Below are 19,229 nucleotides of genomic sequence, written 5' to 3' on the forward strand. Positions count from 1 at the left end.
CTCTTCCCCCATCAAGATGATCCCAAACAGTTCCTTTCTTCACTCTCAGAATGAGCTGATTACTGTTAATAATGTTAATAATAATAATGTTATTATTACAGACTTTAGTCTCTTCAGAATCTGGATCTACAATGGACCATGTCCCAAAGGAGAAATCACAAATATGTACTTGTCAGTTCACTCAGGGCAAATTCTGTTGTACCTCCTCCTGAGGAAAATATACATTAATAAACACTTATACATTAATACCTTTCATTGAAAAAATAAGACTCAGTTAAGCCACTCAGAAACAAAGATGGACCATGACCTCGCATCCCTTGACCCTTGCTTTCCTGACGTTCCTGTAGGTGATTTGGGTACTGTCCCTGCATGAATGGCTTTGGCTCTTAGCTGGCCTCTCTTGGCTTTTCCGTTGTCTCAGATGAGTAACCTGGTGGCCTCCCAGATCATGAATTACGCGGATGTCACCTCCCGAGCCAACACCATCGAGAAGTGGGTGGCAGTGGCGGACATCTGCCGGTGCCTGCACAACTACAACGGCGTGCTGGAAATCACCTCAGCCTTAAACAGAAGTGCCATCTACCGGCTGAAGAAGACCTGGGCCAAGGTGTCCAAGCAGGTGAGCGCCAGTGGGCGACACCTCCCGCCGCCGGGAGGAGGAGAGTCTGGGAGACCAGCACCAAGATAAATATTAGTGATTAGGAAATAATTAGCTGAAATGAGCAGCTCCGTTGGCAAAGAAAGGTGCCAACATGGGTGATTACTGTGTTCTTACCACTTAATTGATTCCTCTCATGCGTGTTTCTAAATGGTTAATTTAGGGGGGGAAATACAAACCAAAATATTCATTATAACATGTTTGGGGACATCTTCAGACACTGTGGTTGACAGTTAGGAGCTGTTCACTGAATTGTTTAGGGAGGGCACATTGACTCCAGGTGAGCACAGTCATGTCTCTGGATCCATTCTTTGTCCCTCAAAGTAAAGGTACAAGTACCTTAGGGCCAGAGACCAGGGACCGAGGGCCTCTGTGTTCACCTTTTTATTTGTCATTCTTGTAGTCAGGTTGTTGCATAATGACATGGGTGTGAAGAGATATAACTTTCTTAATTTTCTCTTAATTGGGCTCAGCTTGTTCATGCTTTTTGCTTTCATTCAGATAATTTGAAGATTTGAGTGACATCACCATTTTCCTCCTGGTCTTCGCCATGGTGTCCGTGGATGTCGGGTGTTGGGGAGGGCTTCTCTGGGCTCGTGGGAGGCTGTGTGCCCCCACTGATTCTCTGTTGGGTACAAGCCACTGTGAATTCCTGTGCCTGGTGTTCAGATGGCAAGCCTACCCCATCAGGAACATGGCGTGGTTATTGTACCCAGGGAGCTTGGCTGATCTCACCTCAGCTCTCACTGGCGCTGCTGATTCTCTGAGGTGGGGTGTGTATCACCTCTACTACAGGCTGCCCTCCCCCTTGCTGATCCCTGGTGGGCAGGCTAACTCTTCTTTACAATTAATAAATAACTTGTTTGACCCTCTCAAAGGGTGTTGGGGGAATTTTCTAGGCTCCTCTGTGTTCTGTGGGTACCAGAGGCTAGGAGTGTCTTGCCAGGGCCTCTCTGCATATCCTTCTTCCACAGACCACTATTCCCGCCTAATTATGGTTGCCTAGAGTTGGTGAGGGGCGTCTTCAGGGCGCCCACCTCCAGGGTTTCAGGCAGGAAGAAGAGCATATATTCTGTGACATTTCCTCAAAACTATCTGGTTTCTGTTGCTCCTGAGAGTTCAGTCCCCTCTCAGAGACACCACTTCTTACTCTATTCTATCTTCTTTTCTCTCTCCAAGCCTTTTAAATTCCTCCCTGTGTAGCAAGAAACCAAGCCTAAGCTATATCTTTTATTCCCTTCCCCACCATTCCTTAGAAAAAATGGAGTGCTTTGAGAATCTCAAATTTGGCCCCTAGAACTAGCGGACTCTTCTTCTATGAAAAAAGCCTTGCAAATAATATCCACAGCTTTTTAAAAAACTGTTTAAAAAAAACTTTTAATGTTGAGATCTTTGTAGGTTCATATGCAATTGTAAGAAATAGTAGAAATCCCCTCCACCCTCCACCCAGTGTCCCCAGTGGTTACGTCTTGTGTAACTATAGACAGTATCACAACCGCAAAATTAACCATTGGTACCATCCACCAGCCATATTCAGACTTCATTTGTTCCACCTGTACTCACGTGTGTGTGTACATGTGTGTGTTTACTTTTACGTGCCTTTATTACAGGGGTAGATTCACTACAGTCAAGAGATTGAACAGTTCTATCACCAGGATACCTCCTGCCACCCTTTCATAGCCACAACCACCTTCCTCCCTCTCGCTCCCTAACTCCTGGCAACCACAGATCTGTTTTCCATCTCTATAATTTTGTAATGTCAAAAATGTTATATAAATGGAATCATATAGTATATGACATTTTGAGATTGCCTTTTTTTTTTAATTCAGCCTAGCTCCTTTGCGATCTGTTCAAGTTGTTACACATATCAGTACTTAGTTCCTTATTTGGTTTAACCATTCACCCCTTGAAGAACATCTGGGTTGTTTTTAGTTTTAGCTATTACAAATGCAATGGCAGCCCACTCCAGTCCTCTTGCCTGGAAAATCCCATGGACGGAGGAGCCTGGAGGGCTGCAGTCCATGGGGTCACTGAGGGTCGGACACGACTGAGCGACTTCACTTTCAATTTTCACTTTCATGCATTGGAGAAGGAAATGGCAACCCACTCCAGTGTTCTTGCCTGGAGAATCCCAGGGACGGGGGAGCCTGGTGGGCTGCCGTCTATGGGGTCGCATAGAGTCGGAGATGGCTGAAGTGACTTAGTATAGCATTACAAATGAGGCTTCCCTGGTGGCTCAGACGGAAAAGCGTCTGCCTGCAATGTGGGAGACCCGGGTTCAATTCCTGGGTCGGGAAGATCCCCTGGAGAAGGCAGTGGCAACCCACTCCAGCACTCTTGCCTGGAAAATCCCATGGACAGAGGAGCCTGATAAGCTACAGTCCATGGGGTCGCAAAGAGTCGGACACGACTGAGCGACTTCACTTTCATTTTATTACAAATGAAGCTGCTGTGAATATTCATGTGTAGGTTTTGTGTGACTATAACGTTTCATTTCTCTAGGATAAATGCCATAGAGTGCAGTCGCTAGATCATATGGTAATTGTGCATTGAGTTTCATAAGAAACTGCCAGAGTCTTTTCTAGCGAGGTTGTACCATTTTACATTCCTCTCGAGAAGGTATGAATGAACCAGTTTCTCTACATTCCTATCAGCACTTGGTGCTGTCACTGTTTTTAATTTTAGCTGTTTTGATATTTCATCACTGTTTTAATTTGCATTTGCTAACGGCTAATAATGGTAAACATCTTTTCACGTGCTTGTTTGCATCTTCAGCAAAATGTCTGTTCATGTTTTCAGATCCGTTTTTAATTAGGTTCTTTGGGTTTTTTTTATCTTTGAGATTTGAGTTCTTTCTAGACTCCTCTCACTTTATTCTTCTCTTTCAAAATTTTAGCTACCCTAGATGCTGTGACCTTCATATACATTTTAGAATAAAAACTGTCTTAAAAACTTAGCTGAGATTTCCATTGGAATTCCATTCAGTTCAGTTCAGTTCAGAGGCACTCAGTTGTGTCCAACTCTTTGCGACCCCGTGAATCGCAGCACGCCAGGCCTCCCTGTCCATCACAAACTCCTAGAGTCCACCCAAACTCATGTCCTTTGAGTCGGTGATGCCATCCAGCCATCTCATCCTCTGTCGTCCCCTTCTCCTCTTCTCCTCCTGCCCCCAATCCCTCCTAGCATCAGTCTTTTCCAGTGAGTCAACTCTTCGCATGAGGTGGCCAAAGTATTGGAGTTTCAGCTTCAGCATCAGTCCTTCCATTAAATCAGTCAATTTGGGGAGAATTGACATCTTTACTATATTGACTCTTCCAGTCCATAAACACAATTTTTCTCACTAGTCTTTAGATTTTCTTTGAATTCTTAAATCAACATTTGAAATCTCCAACATATAAGTCCTGTATATATTTCATTAGATTTATGCCTAAATATTTCATTTTCATTGGAGATATTTTAAATGTAATTGTGGTTTTAACTTGGGTTTCCATGTATTCATTGTTAATATATACAAATGTAATTGATTTTCCTCTGTTCTTATATCTGTAATGTTGCTGAACTCACTGTTATTCCTTGGGACTTTTCTATAGATTCCGTGGGATTTTCTACATAGGCAGTTATGTCAGTTGTTTATTTCCAATTTATATGCCTTTTATTTCCTTTTCTTGCCTTCTTGCTCTGGCTAGACTTTCCAATGCTATGTTGAATATGATAGTAAGAAAGAACATTCATTCGTATTCTTGACCTTGGGGTGAAAGCTTTCAGTTTTTCACCATTAAGGACAATGTTAACTATATGTTTTTTGTAAATGCTTTTTTATAAAGTTGAGGAAGCTACCCTCTCTTCCTAGTTTTTGAGAGATTTTATGACAAGTGGGTATTGGAATACTATTTTTTAAATAGACTTCAAAAAGCTATATCAGAATCCAAAACCTGGACACTGATGCCTTTGTCATGGCTGGGTCACCTCATGCGAAGAGTTGACTCATTGGAAAAGACTCTGATGCTGGGAGGGATTGGGGGCAGGAGAAGAAGGGGACGACAGAGGATGAGATGGCTGCATGGCATCACCGACTCGATGGACATGAGTTTGAGTGAACTCCGGGAGTTTGTGATGGACAAGGAGGCCTGGCGTGCTGCGATTCATGGGGTCGCAAAGAGTTGGACACAACTGAGCAACTGAACTGAACTGAAGGCAGCGGTTGCCTCAGCCATTGGGCACTGGATGCAAAGAGCCTATTATCTTGTCATACATGCCACACTTCATCAGGGTCAGCAGGTCACTCCTCTGCCTGTTCTTTTCTGCATTCTGTTTCTTTTTTCCTCTGAAGTTGGCACCTCATTAAATCTTCTTTAGGCCTTCACTGTGGTTAACTTAAGCAATCTTCATGTCTTTGGCAGGATGCAAGGTTAGGAATAACTGAACTGACTATGGAATAGAGATGATAAGGCAGATGTTGAAATTATTTTTAAAAATTTGAATATATTACTTGTAGAGACATTAAATAGAAGCTACCATTTCAGTCACATATATAGATCACTCAAAGCAGCTTTCTTGTGAATAATGGGCTATACTCGAGGACCCAGTGCTTCAGACCTGTCATAGGCGGGGCCTGGTCGCAGAAATGCCCTGCTTCGGTCGCTTTTGTTAATATCACCAGCTGTGTAGCTGTCTTTTCTGCAGAACTGAGTCTAGTCTGGGAAACATCCAAAAGGCCTGGTAGAATATGTTCTCTGAAGCCCACCAAATTTGGTCTGTGGCTGTAGGACAGTTATTTCTGCAGCTTCTTTGAGGGAAGGGCCAGCCAGGGACCAGGCAGGAGGCCTGCCCAACCCCCCAACCCTCCACCGCTGTTCAAGCCATGCTGGCTGTCTTTTCCCAGAGCCCTCAGGAACCAGGATGGGAAGGTAGCCCTCTGAGTCACTCTGGAAGCTCTCATAGTGCCTTGAAGCTCCTCTCTAGACTGAGACAGAGTTGTCTGAGGAGCCTCACTCTCAGCTTCATTCCAGATGCTTCTCACAACCAAGCTGCCTGGATGTGGGTAATACCGGGAGTGAGTCTTTATCTCCAAGGCTCACCCTACCATTCTCCATTTCTCTAGAAGAACCTTTAGACCAATGTCATCAGCAACTGTATTTCTTGGTAAATACTAATTATTCTTTTCTAATAAATTGATGAAGATAGGGGTATTTTCATGACATACTGTTATTTGTTTCCTTCTAGACAAAAGCTCTAATGGACAAGCTTCAGAAGACTGTTTCGTCTGAAGGAAGATTTAAAAACCTCAGAGAAACCCTTAAAAAGTATGTCTATTTTGTTAAATTATTCATAATTCAGAAGTGTATTTATACAATTTTTATAGTATACAAATAGTGGCCTACCTCATACTTTGCTTTGAAAAGAAAACCAAATGGGACACAACTTCCATCATCAGGTGTTTTTCTGATTTTCCTTTTCATTTGGAATACCACGCATGTAGTAAGTGTCATGGATATATTCATGGTATGCAGAGCATTCCAAATAAGAAGAAAATGTCACCATAGTAAATCTTACTATATTTTACTATAAAAAGTTTCTTTATTTGGTATTTCCTAATCTAAATACACTGATTTCCTGTGATTCTTTATTTGAATATTCCAGTCCCTGTTGCTTTTGTTTGTTATTTTTGGCTTTTTATTGCTGGATCATTTTCTTGTTCTTCAGACACACAGAGAGAGGGAGGGAGAACAGAGGATATCCTCCTGCAATTAGTTTTCTTATGACCTGCCACATGGACTTCACTTACTCTGGAAAATTTTGTCCTGTGATGCCATGACAGAAAGAAAGACTTAAAGTAACAACAATAGTATAAGAACTATTTACTGAAGACTGAATAAATGATAGACTCTATGCTAAGTGTTTGATGTGTTTTATTTAAGCCTTATAGAAAACTAGAGATAAAAGTTTCATTGTCTCCATTTTACAGACAAGGAAACTGCAGTTCAGAGAGTTTGCCCACCACCACTTAGGAAGTAGGCAAGTGGGGACTCAAACTCAGTTCCCCCTGCATTAAAAGGCCGTGTTCTCAACCTCTAGACTCTGAGAATGCACCTTCCAAACAAAGAAGGTCTCACTTTAGTGTGCAGGTGTGATATTAATCTCCACCTTCTAAGACATTTAAATACTAACTAAAACAGAAAACAAGTTTTACAAGTTCTAGTCACATTGATTTTTCCACCCACTTCTTCAAGGTTGAATGTTTGCACTTAAATGAGGTGAGGGCATGGGGTTTCCTACATGCTTTTACGTCCCTAACGGTGTGGCCATTGGACAAGCACTGCAGGCAAATGCTTGGAGAAGGCAATGGCAAGCCACTCCAGTACTCTTGCCTAGAAAATCCCATGGATGGAGGAACCTGGTAGGCTGCAGTCCATGGGGTTGCTGCAAGTCAGACGCGACTGAGCGACTTCACTTTCACTTTTCACTTTCACACAATGGAGAAGGCAATGGCAACCCACTCCAGTGTTCTTGCCTGGAGAATCCCAGGGATGGCAGGGCCTGGTGGGCTGCCGTCTATGGGGTCGCACAGAGTCGGACACGACTGAAGCGACTTAGCAGCAGCAGCAGCAGCAGCAACAGGCAAATGCTACAAGCAAGTCGCATTAGCAAATGTTTTGTATTTGTCTATAAGACATCCTGTTGTTTGAAGTACCACTGTCTCAAACACATAGTAAAGCATGAGCTGTAATTTTGTATCACACTCTATTGTAAGACATAATTAAACCTCTGCATATTATGAGCATGCTTCTGAAGATGGAATTAAAAGAGTTTTTTTTCTTCAGGAGGGGAGCAGCACAGCTGCTTCCTGTTGAAACGGGGGAGGTGGGTGGACACCTGTGTGAATGAGCTTGTGAACAGTGCCTCTTGTTCTTTCAGTTGTAACCCCCCTGCTGTTCCTTATCTGGGGATGTACCTGACAGACCTGGCGTTTATTGAAGAAGGAACACCAAACTTTACTGAGGAAGGCCTTGTCAATTTCTCCAAGATGAGAATGGTGGGTTCGAGTTTTGTGTAAGCAGCCTGTCTTGGTGACCTCAGTGGGTTATAGAGAAGAGGCTATATTATGGAAGAGTGACTGTTTGCTTTTTCATCTTGACCTTTTTATCCGACACTGGGTCTGATACCTGATGTTGGCTGATTCAGGAGATTTTCACAGTCCTCTTTCAGCTGGCAGTCTAGACAAAGAGGGTGGGGAATAAAGCCGCAGGGATGACTTTCTGAGACTAAGCAGTGATAGACAGATGCTGAAGGCTTCTTGTTGGACAGCTGGGTTCTGAGCACTTAAAAGTGAGGAGCCCATGGACACTAGCACCCCATGCCTGTCACCTGAGGATACCCCGTGCCAGGTGTTTCCCTGATTGGGAATTCAGTATCTTCTTGCTGTTAGGGTTTCTTGTGGCTCATTGAAGGCAAAAAAGCCCTAGGGCTAGGTCATGATGGAGCAGGGCTCCAGGTACCTCATTGGATGGAGTAAGGGACTGACTGCTCTGGGACAGGCTCCCACAATACTGTGCTGCAACCCAGGGCAATGCTTATGCTTTGCTTCTGTTGTTCCTCCATCAGATATCACACATCATCAGAGAGATACGCCAGTTCCAGCAGACTTCCTATCGAATCGATCATCAGCCAAAGGTAATCTTGTATGGTTGTCAGGGAACTTGAAGAAGAAAAAAGTGGAAGTTAGTTAATTGGAAACAGCAGTAGAGTAGACCAATAATACCAAAAGCTAACTCAAGAAAAGACCAAAAAGACAGACAAACCTTTGGTAACTCTGATTAAGAAAAACAAGAAAGAAAGCAAAAAGAATATCAGTTCATTATCAAAGTCTATCTATTTTATATCCAGTATTTCTTGTGAAGCTGTCCACACCACCACCACCACCCCTGGTCCAAGCTACCAATATCTGGTACCTGCTGTACTGAATGCAAATCCATTCTACAAATTTACAGCCAAATAGGACTCTCTGAAATACACAGTGGGAGTTATTTGCCCCTTGCATAAAATATTTTATTGGCTTATCTTTGCTCTTAGGCTAAGGAAAGAAAAAATTTTTGATATATCCTAGAAATCTTGCATTATGTGGTCCCTACTCATCTTTCAAGATTCATCTCATGTCTTTATCCCCTTCTTCTCTCCATCCCAACAATAACTGATGTTTATTACCTTTTTCTTTCATCCTTTTCTTTCTTTCCTTTCCTCTTTTCTTCCTTTCTTTTTTTTCATTTTGTAATAGATGTTATTTTTTAGAATCATTTTAGCTTTACAGAAAAATTGAAATGGTAAGATAGAAGATTCCCATTTAACACACAGTTCATCATCCCTGTTATTTCATGGAACTTGACATACTTATTATGAAACTCATAAGGAAGCTTTGATAGGCAAAAAAAAATGGTAAGAACTTTTTGAAAAATAAGAAGAGTAAGGGAGAGCCTTCCCTACCAGATACAGACACTAACACTGCAGTGAATAGAAGAGGACTATCTTGGCAGAGGAATACAAACTCAGTGGAGTAGGATAAAGTCCAGATGCAGATTTTGTCTATATGAAAATTTAATATGGGATAAAGGAGACATTTAAAGAAAGTGACAGAAACTGACCATTGTGTAAATGAAATAGGGATTTTGGTTCTCCATCTTATACTATTCAAAAAATAAATTCCAGATGAATTCACTACCTTATTATAAAAAGAAACATTACATTATTTTAATGAAATAATATAGGACAAAATATTCATGATCTTTGGATTTGAAAGACCTTCTTAAACACAGAATGCGAAAGCTATAGAAGATGAGATTGATAAAGTTTGCTGAATCAAAATCTAAAACTTCTATTTGACAAAGGGCAATTGTTTAAAAAGTCAGAGTACAAGCAGTAGACTAGGAGACAATGTTTGTAACATAAAAAACAAAGATACAGAATAAAATTATTCCTATAAATTAAAAAAATATTCCTATAAATCTATAAGAAAAATCATAAACTACACAATATTGACAAAGCTATAAACAGGTGATTCACAGAAGAAGAAACAAAAATGTCCAATACATATTTGGAGAATGTTCAACTTCACTAATAAGAAAAATACAAATTACAAAGCATCATTATCAGCTATCAGACAGACAAATTTTTAAAATATTGTTAACAGCAAACATGAGTTAGGATATGGGATAACAGATACTCTCTGTACTATAGGCATAACAGTTTTGGAGGTTATTTTATATATTTTTTTATTAAAAATTGATATACCAAGTAACCAGAATTCTCATACATTGCTGGTGAGAATAACATGGTACAACCTGTTTGGAAAAGTGCGTCCTTTGGAGGTTTCTGAAAATGTTAAATATGCATATTTAACTTAAATACCTTATGACCCAGGTATTTATCCAAGGAGGAAGTGAAAACATGCTCACAAAAAGTCTCGCATAAGATGTTGATGGCATTTCTTAATAATAGCCAAAAATTGGAAACAGCCCAGGTGTCCATAAACAGATGAATGGATAAACAAATTGTGGTGTATTTATACAGTGGACCACTACTCAGCAGTAGAAGATGACAACCAGTGAAACACACCACAACACAGATGAGTCTCAGCACATAATGCAGAGTAGAAGAAACCAGACACAGACGAGTACCTACTGTGTGATTCCACTTACATGAAGTTCTAGAGCAGACAGGACTAACACGTGGTGATAGAAATCAGAGCAGCGATCGCTTCTGGCAGTAGGTTAATGGGGAAGCTGCATGAGTGAACTTTCTGGGGTGATGAAATTATCCTCTAGCATGCTACATATGTAGCTTGATTGTTATTGTTTAGTCACTAAGTCGTGTCCAACTCTTTGCAACCTCATGGACTGTATCCCTCCAGGCTCCTCCATCCATGGGATTTCCCAAGGAAAAATACTGGAGTGGGTTGCTATTTCCTTCTCCAGATATATAAGTCACATGGGCATTTACTTTTGTCAAAACTAATCAAAGTATTTAATTTTACTTATATCTGCTATCTCTCAGTAAAAATAAAGAGATATTTTTATGGTGCTGACCCCTGTTCTAACCTGTTCATTTCCGTGTCCTTTCATTTCATTTCTGGTGTGGAACCATTCATGTGTGAGGACTAGGGAGTATGCTAACAAGGACTTCACCGTAACTTTGTGTCATAGTGAAATATTGATGGCAACCCATCAATATGAGATCATTAAATAAACTCTGATATGTCGCACTTGTAATACAGCACAGCAGTGAGAGCTCTTTGTATGACATGAGGAGCACTCCACAACTTCTAGTCTGATGAAAGCAGAATAAAATATACCCTTGTGATACCACGTATTAGAGGAAAAATGATTTCTGTAAGTACGTGGTAATGTCTGGAAAGATACTGAAAAATATCTGGGAGAATACAAGCCAACTGGTAACAGTGGTGCTTCTTGAGGGCAGTGCTAGGGTAGGGAGTGAAGAGGGGAACAGAGACTTTTTTTATATATACAGTCAGAATATATTCCTAATGTTTTTTAGTTACATAAAGTATTTCAGTGCTTGGGAGAAAATGTTGAATTGTGTCAGGCTCCATTCAGAAAATGTACATCTGGTGTTGTGAAGGAACTCAAAGCGGGTTTCTTCTTCTTTCTTCTCCAGGTCACTCAGTACTTGCTTGACAAAGCCCTCATCATAGATGAAGATACGCTGTATGAGCTGTCACTAAAAATTGAACCTCGGCTCCCTGCTTGATGATCTGACCTTGCCCCGCATCCGTGGAATTTTCATGGAAAGCAGAGCGGACAGAACTGTGCATGCCATGCCTCCCGCAGTGCTGAGAGGACAGGGGGATGGAGACAAAGCCAGTCTCCTCTGTTCCCCAAAGATGACGGAGCCAAACCAGAATTCTGTCTCCAGCCAGGGAAGCCCAGCTGGTTGGGATCAAGGATAGATGCTTCAGACTTGGGTGGGAAGCTGAAGAGAGTGGTGTTTGGTAAACTGAGGGCACATTTGCATGAGGGAGTATAAACTGGGAGGTGCTGGTAGCCATTTTAAAGAAGCAGGTTAAGAAGGGGAATTTCAAATTCTGCCCCGTGTTCTGTTAAGAACTCAGGGACAAAGGTCCATGAAAAGGCTTGTGATGTTTCACTGGCACTTAACTGGCCTGGGGCACCTCCCAGTTTTCTCCTAGGATTTAACTGCTTCTCTTACATTTCCTTTGTTACAGGCTTCCAGAAGAGCCGAGGCTGTCTCATAGGGATGGGCCAACACATAAGCAATTTCAGTCCTCAGCATGTGCATGGTTCTCAGTGCATCATAGATATTTATATTGGAGGAATGGCATGTTCTGAAGCTGCTCTTTCAGTCTTTAAGCAACAGGACAGGAAAGACATGTTGAAAGTTGAATGGATTTGTATGTAACATTTCCATAATTTAAAACCCAATCGCTGTGCCCCCAAAGAGTCCAGCCACGTGGGGGACTTCTTCCTGAGGCTGTGCAGTTCAGGAAATCGATGCCATTGGAGAGGCAGGTGCAGGCTTTGCAAAAAGATGCCCACGTGCCTCACGAACAAAACTGTGGAATACAACAGAAGGCCACCGAGGGGAAGAGTGGGTTTCAGTGCTAAGTGAAAAGATATACTTAAAAATCGTCTCTGCGCCTTTCTGCGCTTCTTTTCATCCCCTCCACCCCCTTGGTTATGTGGGAATCTGTTCTGATTTACAAGAACCATGTTTAGGCTCACTATGAACATTACTTGTGTTTTTTTTTTTTAAGTTGTCTAGTGCAGTGGCCCCCAACCTTTTTGGCACCAGGGACCGGTTTCATGGAAGACAATTTTTCCACAGAGTGGGGCAGAGGGAGGGGACTTGGTTTCAGATTGATTACGTGCATTACATTTATCGTGCACTTTATTTCTATTGTTACCACATCAGCCCCACCAAAGATCATCAGGCGTTAGACCTTGGAGGCTGGGGACCCCTGATTTAGTGGGATTTTCTTTTTAAAACCCACCCTTCCATGTGCTATTAGTAGACAGTTCTTCTCCAGTCATCTTTGTTTTTAAATTTTGAGACATTTCTGAGTGAAAATATTATTAAGTATATGGGAAATGGGCCCAAGCACTCATGAGCTCTTGTGTCAGAAAACCAAATGCAGGGGTTTGTCCTCCTACCCTAGGCTGGGAAAGCGACTGTGATTTCCCCAGGATTGTTGGTTATTAAAGAAATAGGGCTAGCTCATGTTCTCGTGTTTACCTCCCTCTTCTCTTCTCAGGGAGACCTCTGCTTTCAAAGAAGAGAAAAGATATTGTTACCTGAGCCTATTGCATCTGGCATTATTTCTTAGAGGCATGAAGCATATTAATGCTGACATTGAAAAAAAATTGATCTTTTTGGCTGCTTTCTCTCTTTGCACTTTAATTATGTTGTTAGAGCTGACAGCTGACTAATAAATTCAACTTACTGGCTCATAAGACCCAGTGGAATTTATAATGTGCCACAGAGGTGAATGTACATTTTTCCTGCATGGTAAGGGCCATCTATGTACATAACTATATAGTGAAATATCAAGTAAGTAAAAGAAAATATTTATAATATTTGAAGACCATTCCAAAAATATTTTCAATAGCTCATATTATCTAACAGGATAGCACTAAACTCAAGGAGGGTGACTTATGGATGCTTAATTTTTCTTTCTTTCTTTTTTTTTTTTTAAATTGCTTGTTTTCTCTCTTTAGTTTCAAATAAAAAGTTGATGCATCTTGATGCATGATAAGAAGCATGAGTTCTTTGGATCCTAACAGTGCATAACTTATTTATTTCTCAGTGTTCAGAAACAAAGTTTGAACTAATATATGTCAGTTGCACCAAGCACCTCAAAGTCTTGCAAAAGAATAAGAAAGTAAAGGTTAACTTTCTTGGTGCAAAGACACAGTTTTGAAAGTGAATTAAAACCAGGACAGATCAGTGAAAAGACCACACAGATAGCAGTTTCAGGCAGAGCAACACGTGGAAATGTTGATATATCAGACTCTGGCCTTACGAGTCTCCAGAGTCTTCCAGAAGGGAGGGTGTGGGTCTGTGGGCCCTGTCCCTGGAAGTTTGGACCCTTAATTCTCTGACCCAGTGGTTCCAGAGGCACTGCAGCCGTTCTTATTAGAGAAAAATAGAAACTAGAGGAATTTCCAAATGCTCCTTCCCTTTTGGCATACAGGTTTTCCTCAGCCAGTGACAAAGCCGGCAGGCCTATTTCCCGCAGAATGTTGGAAGAGCGCCCCCTAGCGGTCAACTGTGGGCACTGTCCGTCGTCTCTGCGGACCTTTAAGTATTTTTTTTTGCTGGTTACACACCTTTCCTGCTTCCTAGAGTGGGAAGCCTTTCCACCTCCAAGGGAGTTGCTTTTGATGACCTGCACCATTTCTGGGCCAGCTGGGAGAGGAAAGCCCATTTTTAAAAAGCTCAATTTGGTCACATTTAAAAGCCCCAAGAGCAATTTGTGGTTTCCTTTTGATTCTTTAAAGCACCCATCCTCTTCTGCCTTGCAGGCTCTGTGTGACGGTTGGAATGAGCGCTCCTGGCTGGGTCTGCTTGTATTCTATTACACGAGACCCATTTCTATGAGCAGATAGGAGGTCAGCCTCTAACAGCCAAATAGGGAACACCTGTATTCTTGCAAAATTAACCTAGAAAATCAGAAGTAAAATCCAAGTTCATGCTTTCAGATGAATACTCACATTTTGTACAGTCAATGAAATTATCTTGGGGATTTTACAGGGTGCCTTTGGTGATTAACTCAGACATCCAGTTTTGCTACAAGGACAAGTCTCTTATTTAAGGCAATATATTATGTGACTGATTCAGGCATGAAGTAGAATGTTGTCAATTTTCCTTAGTGTTTCTCTGAAGGAATTTAAAGAGGGAAATTCAAACTTACTGTTGCAGTATTTTCAACTGACTCTCACACCAAGTCCCTATTACTGTTTGTTAAATTTCAGTACAGATGTTGAATAACTTGGCAGAGAAAAATCCATGACGTTCCAGTTTGGAGTGTGTGTGATAATGGACCCACCTCTCTTTTTTTCTCACAGTGTTGTAACAGACAGGACCTAGGGTCAGCAATGATTGGACCGTTTTCAAATCCTTAACTAAAAAGAGTAACGCAATAGGGGGGTTGTTCCCAATAGAATTAAGTTTTATTTTAAATAAAGGATTTAATTTAGCTTTTCTTTTCAAAGGTTGATCTTATTCCCCCTGGAAGGGGTGGGGGGGAAACTTTCCCTTCATTTTAAACCATAAGATTTTTTTAAAACTAGCCTGTGAAGTTTATTATTTTTTCTGCTATTGAATGGTATAAAAGATAATATTTATGGCTAAACAATATAGCTATGCTAATGTCCACAGCCAGAAGGAATAAGTGAATAAGATTCATTTTCACTTCAGAAAGACAACAGATTGTAGCTTTAAATGACTTGATTACTGACACCACTATGTGAATCCTGGTAATAAGACTTGAATCAATGAAATCTAATCAAAGTGTCTTTTCTTGGTATCTGTTAGTGACTTAAAATTAAGGCAGGGAGGAACTAAAGTAGAAAACAACCATCTTGTAGGTATAAATACATGAAAGATCAGAAAATTATTCATCTTGGCTACCATCCCACATGATGTTAACATCAGGGTTGATTTTATTGTACTTGATTGCATTTGCTCAAGAAAAATACTAGTTCTACTAAATGATGTTGAACCACTGTCTTGTTACACCACCATTAATTTTTCTCTGGAAAGGCAGTTGTGAAAGAGCACTGGACTAGGCATCATAGCCCTAGACTCAGATCTACCCAGCTAAAGCTGGGAAGCCTTAGGCCAGTGCTGAAACCTCTCTGATCCTCAGTTTCCTCATCTGTGAAATGGAGTTAACAGTGATGCCCGTGCTGCCTACCTCACAGGCCTGTCATGAGGACAAAGTGGATCCGACTGTAAAGTGCTGTCCAAATGTGAGGTGATGTGATTACCATCCTCATTTCTCTTTTGCAGAGGATTTAAGTGTATTTGTTTGTTATTTGTGTGTGTGATGGACAAACCCATGTATTTCTTGGAGTACTATATTGTTTGTGTCCAGTTACTTTGCACATCTGCTGACATCTGTGACTCCGACAGAGGGGTTTGTGCTGCGGCCTAACACTTGCCAGGTGAGGTGTGGGTTACGCCTGTATGCAAATTAAACTTTGCCTTTTTCAAATTCTCCAAAATCTCCTTAGTCTCTTCATTTGATTGTTTCAGCATTTTTCTATATTGTCTTCTTCATAGCTGTGGGCTCCTTCAGATATTCTTTTACTTCTAAAGTTCAGGGAGGAAAAGGTTTAGAAGAAACCATGTTGCAGGTACTAAAATATCAGAGAATTTGAAGGACCTAGGGCTTCCTAAGTGGCACTAATGGAGAAGAATCCGCCTGCCCATGCAGGAGACTCAAGAGACACAGGTTCGATCCCTGCGTCGGGAAGATCCCCCGAAGGAGGAAATGGCAACTGACTCCACAATTCTTGGTTGAAAAATTCCATGGACAGAGGAGCTTGGGCTAAAGCTTGGACAGTGGGCCAAAGTCCATGAGGTCTCAAAGAGTCGGACACAACTGAGTATGCACGCAAAGATGACATTAAAGGTCTCCTAGCCCCACTGTCTTTCCAGGGTTTACAGCTTTCCCATGCCATCACCAGCCCAGGTTTGATTACCTCCAGGCACACAGAACTCGTTACTCTCCAATCAGCTCTGTTCACCCAATGGCAGCTCATGAACAGGCTGTGGAGAGAAGAGCTACTGAGGTTAGAGGTGGAGGTCTGAGGCTGTGCTCCTCATCTAAAATGGAAGCCTCATATCTGCCCCTGGAATTACTGCAGTGGCTGCATGGAATAATATATATGCAAACACTTCACTTTTGTCCAGTAGATGAAGTTGTCCTAATGTTTAGAGCTGAAGGACACATGATGTTGCTGTTGAGTCCAGGAGAAAACTGAGAAAAGGGAGAATATGGGTCCCTTCTGTCTCGTAGGCTTCCTTTTCCACTTCTGAAATGAGCAATCAGCCTGGTAGGGATTTGAGAACCCATGTTCCTTTCATTTTGTTACTTGGCCGTTCCTCATGGCGTTGACCTTGCCTGCTGGTCAAATCTGGGTCCTGTTATTAATACATCCAGGCTCTAGCCAGATTCAGGAACAGAAAAGAGAATAAGCCCACAACAGGAGGTTTCCTTTATAGCAAGTGATAGGGCACTTACACGCTTCGCTTCTGTTCCCATCCCTGTGACATGAGCTAGCCATGTGAACACCTGGCCACTAGGTATGGAAAGAGCCCCTGAACTTTGAAGGGAATTGGAGAAGATGAGAAGGGAGTATGTGGCCTATGACAGAGATCATAATTTGAAGAATTTTCAGAAATCTGGGATTTCTGTTGAGTTATCTATGGAGGTGGTCACTTCATCATCCCACCTTTATCTTAAGTATGAGGATAACTAGGCCCTCAAAAAAGGGGTGCCACACATTTTCCTCGAAAGTAGCCCAACTTCCCTTCTGACCTTACTAACATAAAATTACACTATAAAAGATGAGGAGTTGAGGTAAGGCATGGGGTGGGTGAAAGTGAAAGTGAAGCCGCTTACTCGTGTCCGACTCTTTGTGACCCCATGGACTATAGCCTACCAGGCTCCTTGGTCCATGGGGTTCTCCAGGCAAGAATACTGGAGTGGGTTGCCATTTCCTTCTCCAGGGGATCTTCCCGACCCAGGGATTGAACCCAGGTCTCCCACATTGTAGGCACACGCTTTACCATCTGAGCTACCAGGAAAGCCCTAATCTGGGCTTCCTGGTGGCTCAGAGGTTAAAGCGTCTTCCTGCGTCTACCTGCAATGCTCGAGACCTGGGTTTGATCCCTGGGTTGGGAAGATCCCCTGGAGTAGGAAATGGCAACCCACTCCAGTATTCTTGCCTGAAGCATCCCATGGACAGAGGAACCTGGTGGGCTGCAGTACATCAGGTTGCAAAGAGTCGGACACGACTGAGTGACTTCACTTTCACTTTCATGGGGTGGGTACATGCATGCATGCTAAGTTGCTTCATTTGCCATTTCCTTCTCCAGGGGATCTTCACAACATAGGAATTGAACCCATGTCTCCTGTATCTCCCATATTACAGGTGGTTTCTGTACTGCTGAGCCACCTTGGAAGTCCATGGGGTGGGTAGGTGGAGGCTAAATGTCTACTAATAAGGAACTGGAAAAAAAAAGGAAGCAGTTTCTCATTGTAACCACCATCTTTTAAATTCTATATCTCCATGCTCTTCAAAAGCCTCCCCATTCTCTGCGTCTGGGATCTGGGCTATTTCAGGCTCACTGGATTTGTTTCACCTGGTGCCTGAACTGCCATGAAACAGTTTGGTCAGCCCCACAGACCTCTAACTTGCTGCCTGTTCTGCCAGGGGAGCAGGAGGGACTATGGTCTGTTAGGACAAAATGTGCAAACTGGGAGCTCTAACTCTTTACAGGATCATGCAATTAGTTTGGTGGGTCCCCATCTGCAAATGTTCAATGAGATAACATAGGAGAACCTAGAAAATATCTGAGCATATCATATCACATGCAAAAAGGGTAAGTATCACTTGTATGCTAGGTTATAATGATAGCATATATATTAACTGAGGCCAATACACAGTACAGTGCTTGAATCTTAAGTATACAGCTTGAGGAATTTTTACACGTGTGTACACTCATACAACCACCCCTAAATCAAGAACCCTTCCAGCCCCAGAAGGCCCTCTGAGGCACTCTCCCAGTCAGTACCCCCATGCAAAGGTAAAATATTTTTTTTTTCTTTGGGTCATATTTAAAAGAGGTGGAGGCTCTGAAAGAGAACCACTCTAGGTGGGCTCCATGCCCTGGTCCATCATCCCCTCCTCGCATGGCTTGGGTCCTGAGAAGGAAGGGAAAGGAATCAGCTGGTGATGTGCACCTGGACATAGAAGCTGGGTACGTGACCGTCACCAGAGGCCTGGTCAGCTCCCTCTGAAATGCAGGCTGTGCTCCAAAGTCCTGGTGGGTCAATGCTATTTACAGTCAACCTTTCCGGTTTGCAGTGGATGTTCCAAGGAGGGCTATTTTTAAGCAGGTTGATGGCCTGCAGGACCTTCTGGTAGTAAATTAAGCTGTTGTGGATACAAAGTGTATGGTCTAGCAATCTACTTCAGACGACCTGATCTAGAAGAGAAGGGTGATTGCGCCTGATTCCAGCCCCCAGATAACTAGTTGGAAGGAGATGCCCTGGTTTCTGGTTCAGAATGTGATTAGAAACTGAGGGAGCTTTAGATGTCTTTCTCAGCTTGGAGGGGAAAGGGGAGGGTCCCGGAGAGCAGGGACCATTCTCCACAGCTAACCAGGAACCCAGGGATGGGCTCCTGAGGGAAGATAGAAACAAATTCCCAAATAGGTGCAGCAATTTTCCCGCGGTCCTCCCACTCCCAACGCAGGAGCCTGCAGGTCTGGGCAGCCAGTTAGCGGGCTGAGGGCCCAGGAAGCCCTCGCA

The 19,229-nt window shown here is 42.4% G+C and overlaps 1 protein-coding gene across 9 annotated transcripts in view; it reads left to right on the forward strand.

Annotated features, from left to right (window-relative positions):
* Positions 1–16,231, forward strand: part of RASGRF2 (Ras protein specific guanine nucleotide releasing factor 2) — a 260,807-nt gene extending 244,576 nt beyond the window's left edge. For 5 of the 9 annotated variants that reach the window (XM_055562907.1, XM_055562916.1, XM_055562933.1 and 2 more), the window contains exons 23-27: positions 422–619; positions 5,882–5,961; positions 7,574–7,691; positions 8,261–8,329; positions 11,324–16,231. In XM_055562907.1, the coding sequence (XP_055418882.1) occupies positions 422–619; positions 5,882–5,961; positions 7,574–7,691; positions 8,261–8,329; positions 11,324–11,416 (558 nt within the window). In that variant the 3' untranslated portion in view covers positions 11,417–16,231. The remainder of the gene's footprint in view (positions 1–421; positions 620–5,881; positions 5,962–7,573; positions 7,692–8,260; positions 8,330–11,323) is intronic. The other 4 variants (XM_055562886.1, XM_055562899.1, XM_055562937.1 and 1 more) reach the window with 2 other exon arrangements.
* Positions 16,232–19,229: the final 2,998 nt, after the last annotated feature.

The sequence above is a fragment of the Bubalus kerabau genome, chromosome 1 (assembly GCF_029407905.1).
Source record: "Bubalus kerabau isolate K-KA32 ecotype Philippines breed swamp buffalo chromosome 1, PCC_UOA_SB_1v2, whole genome shotgun sequence".
In the NCBI taxonomy this organism is placed as follows: Eukaryota; Metazoa; Chordata; class Mammalia; order Artiodactyla; family Bovidae; genus Bubalus; species Bubalus kerabau.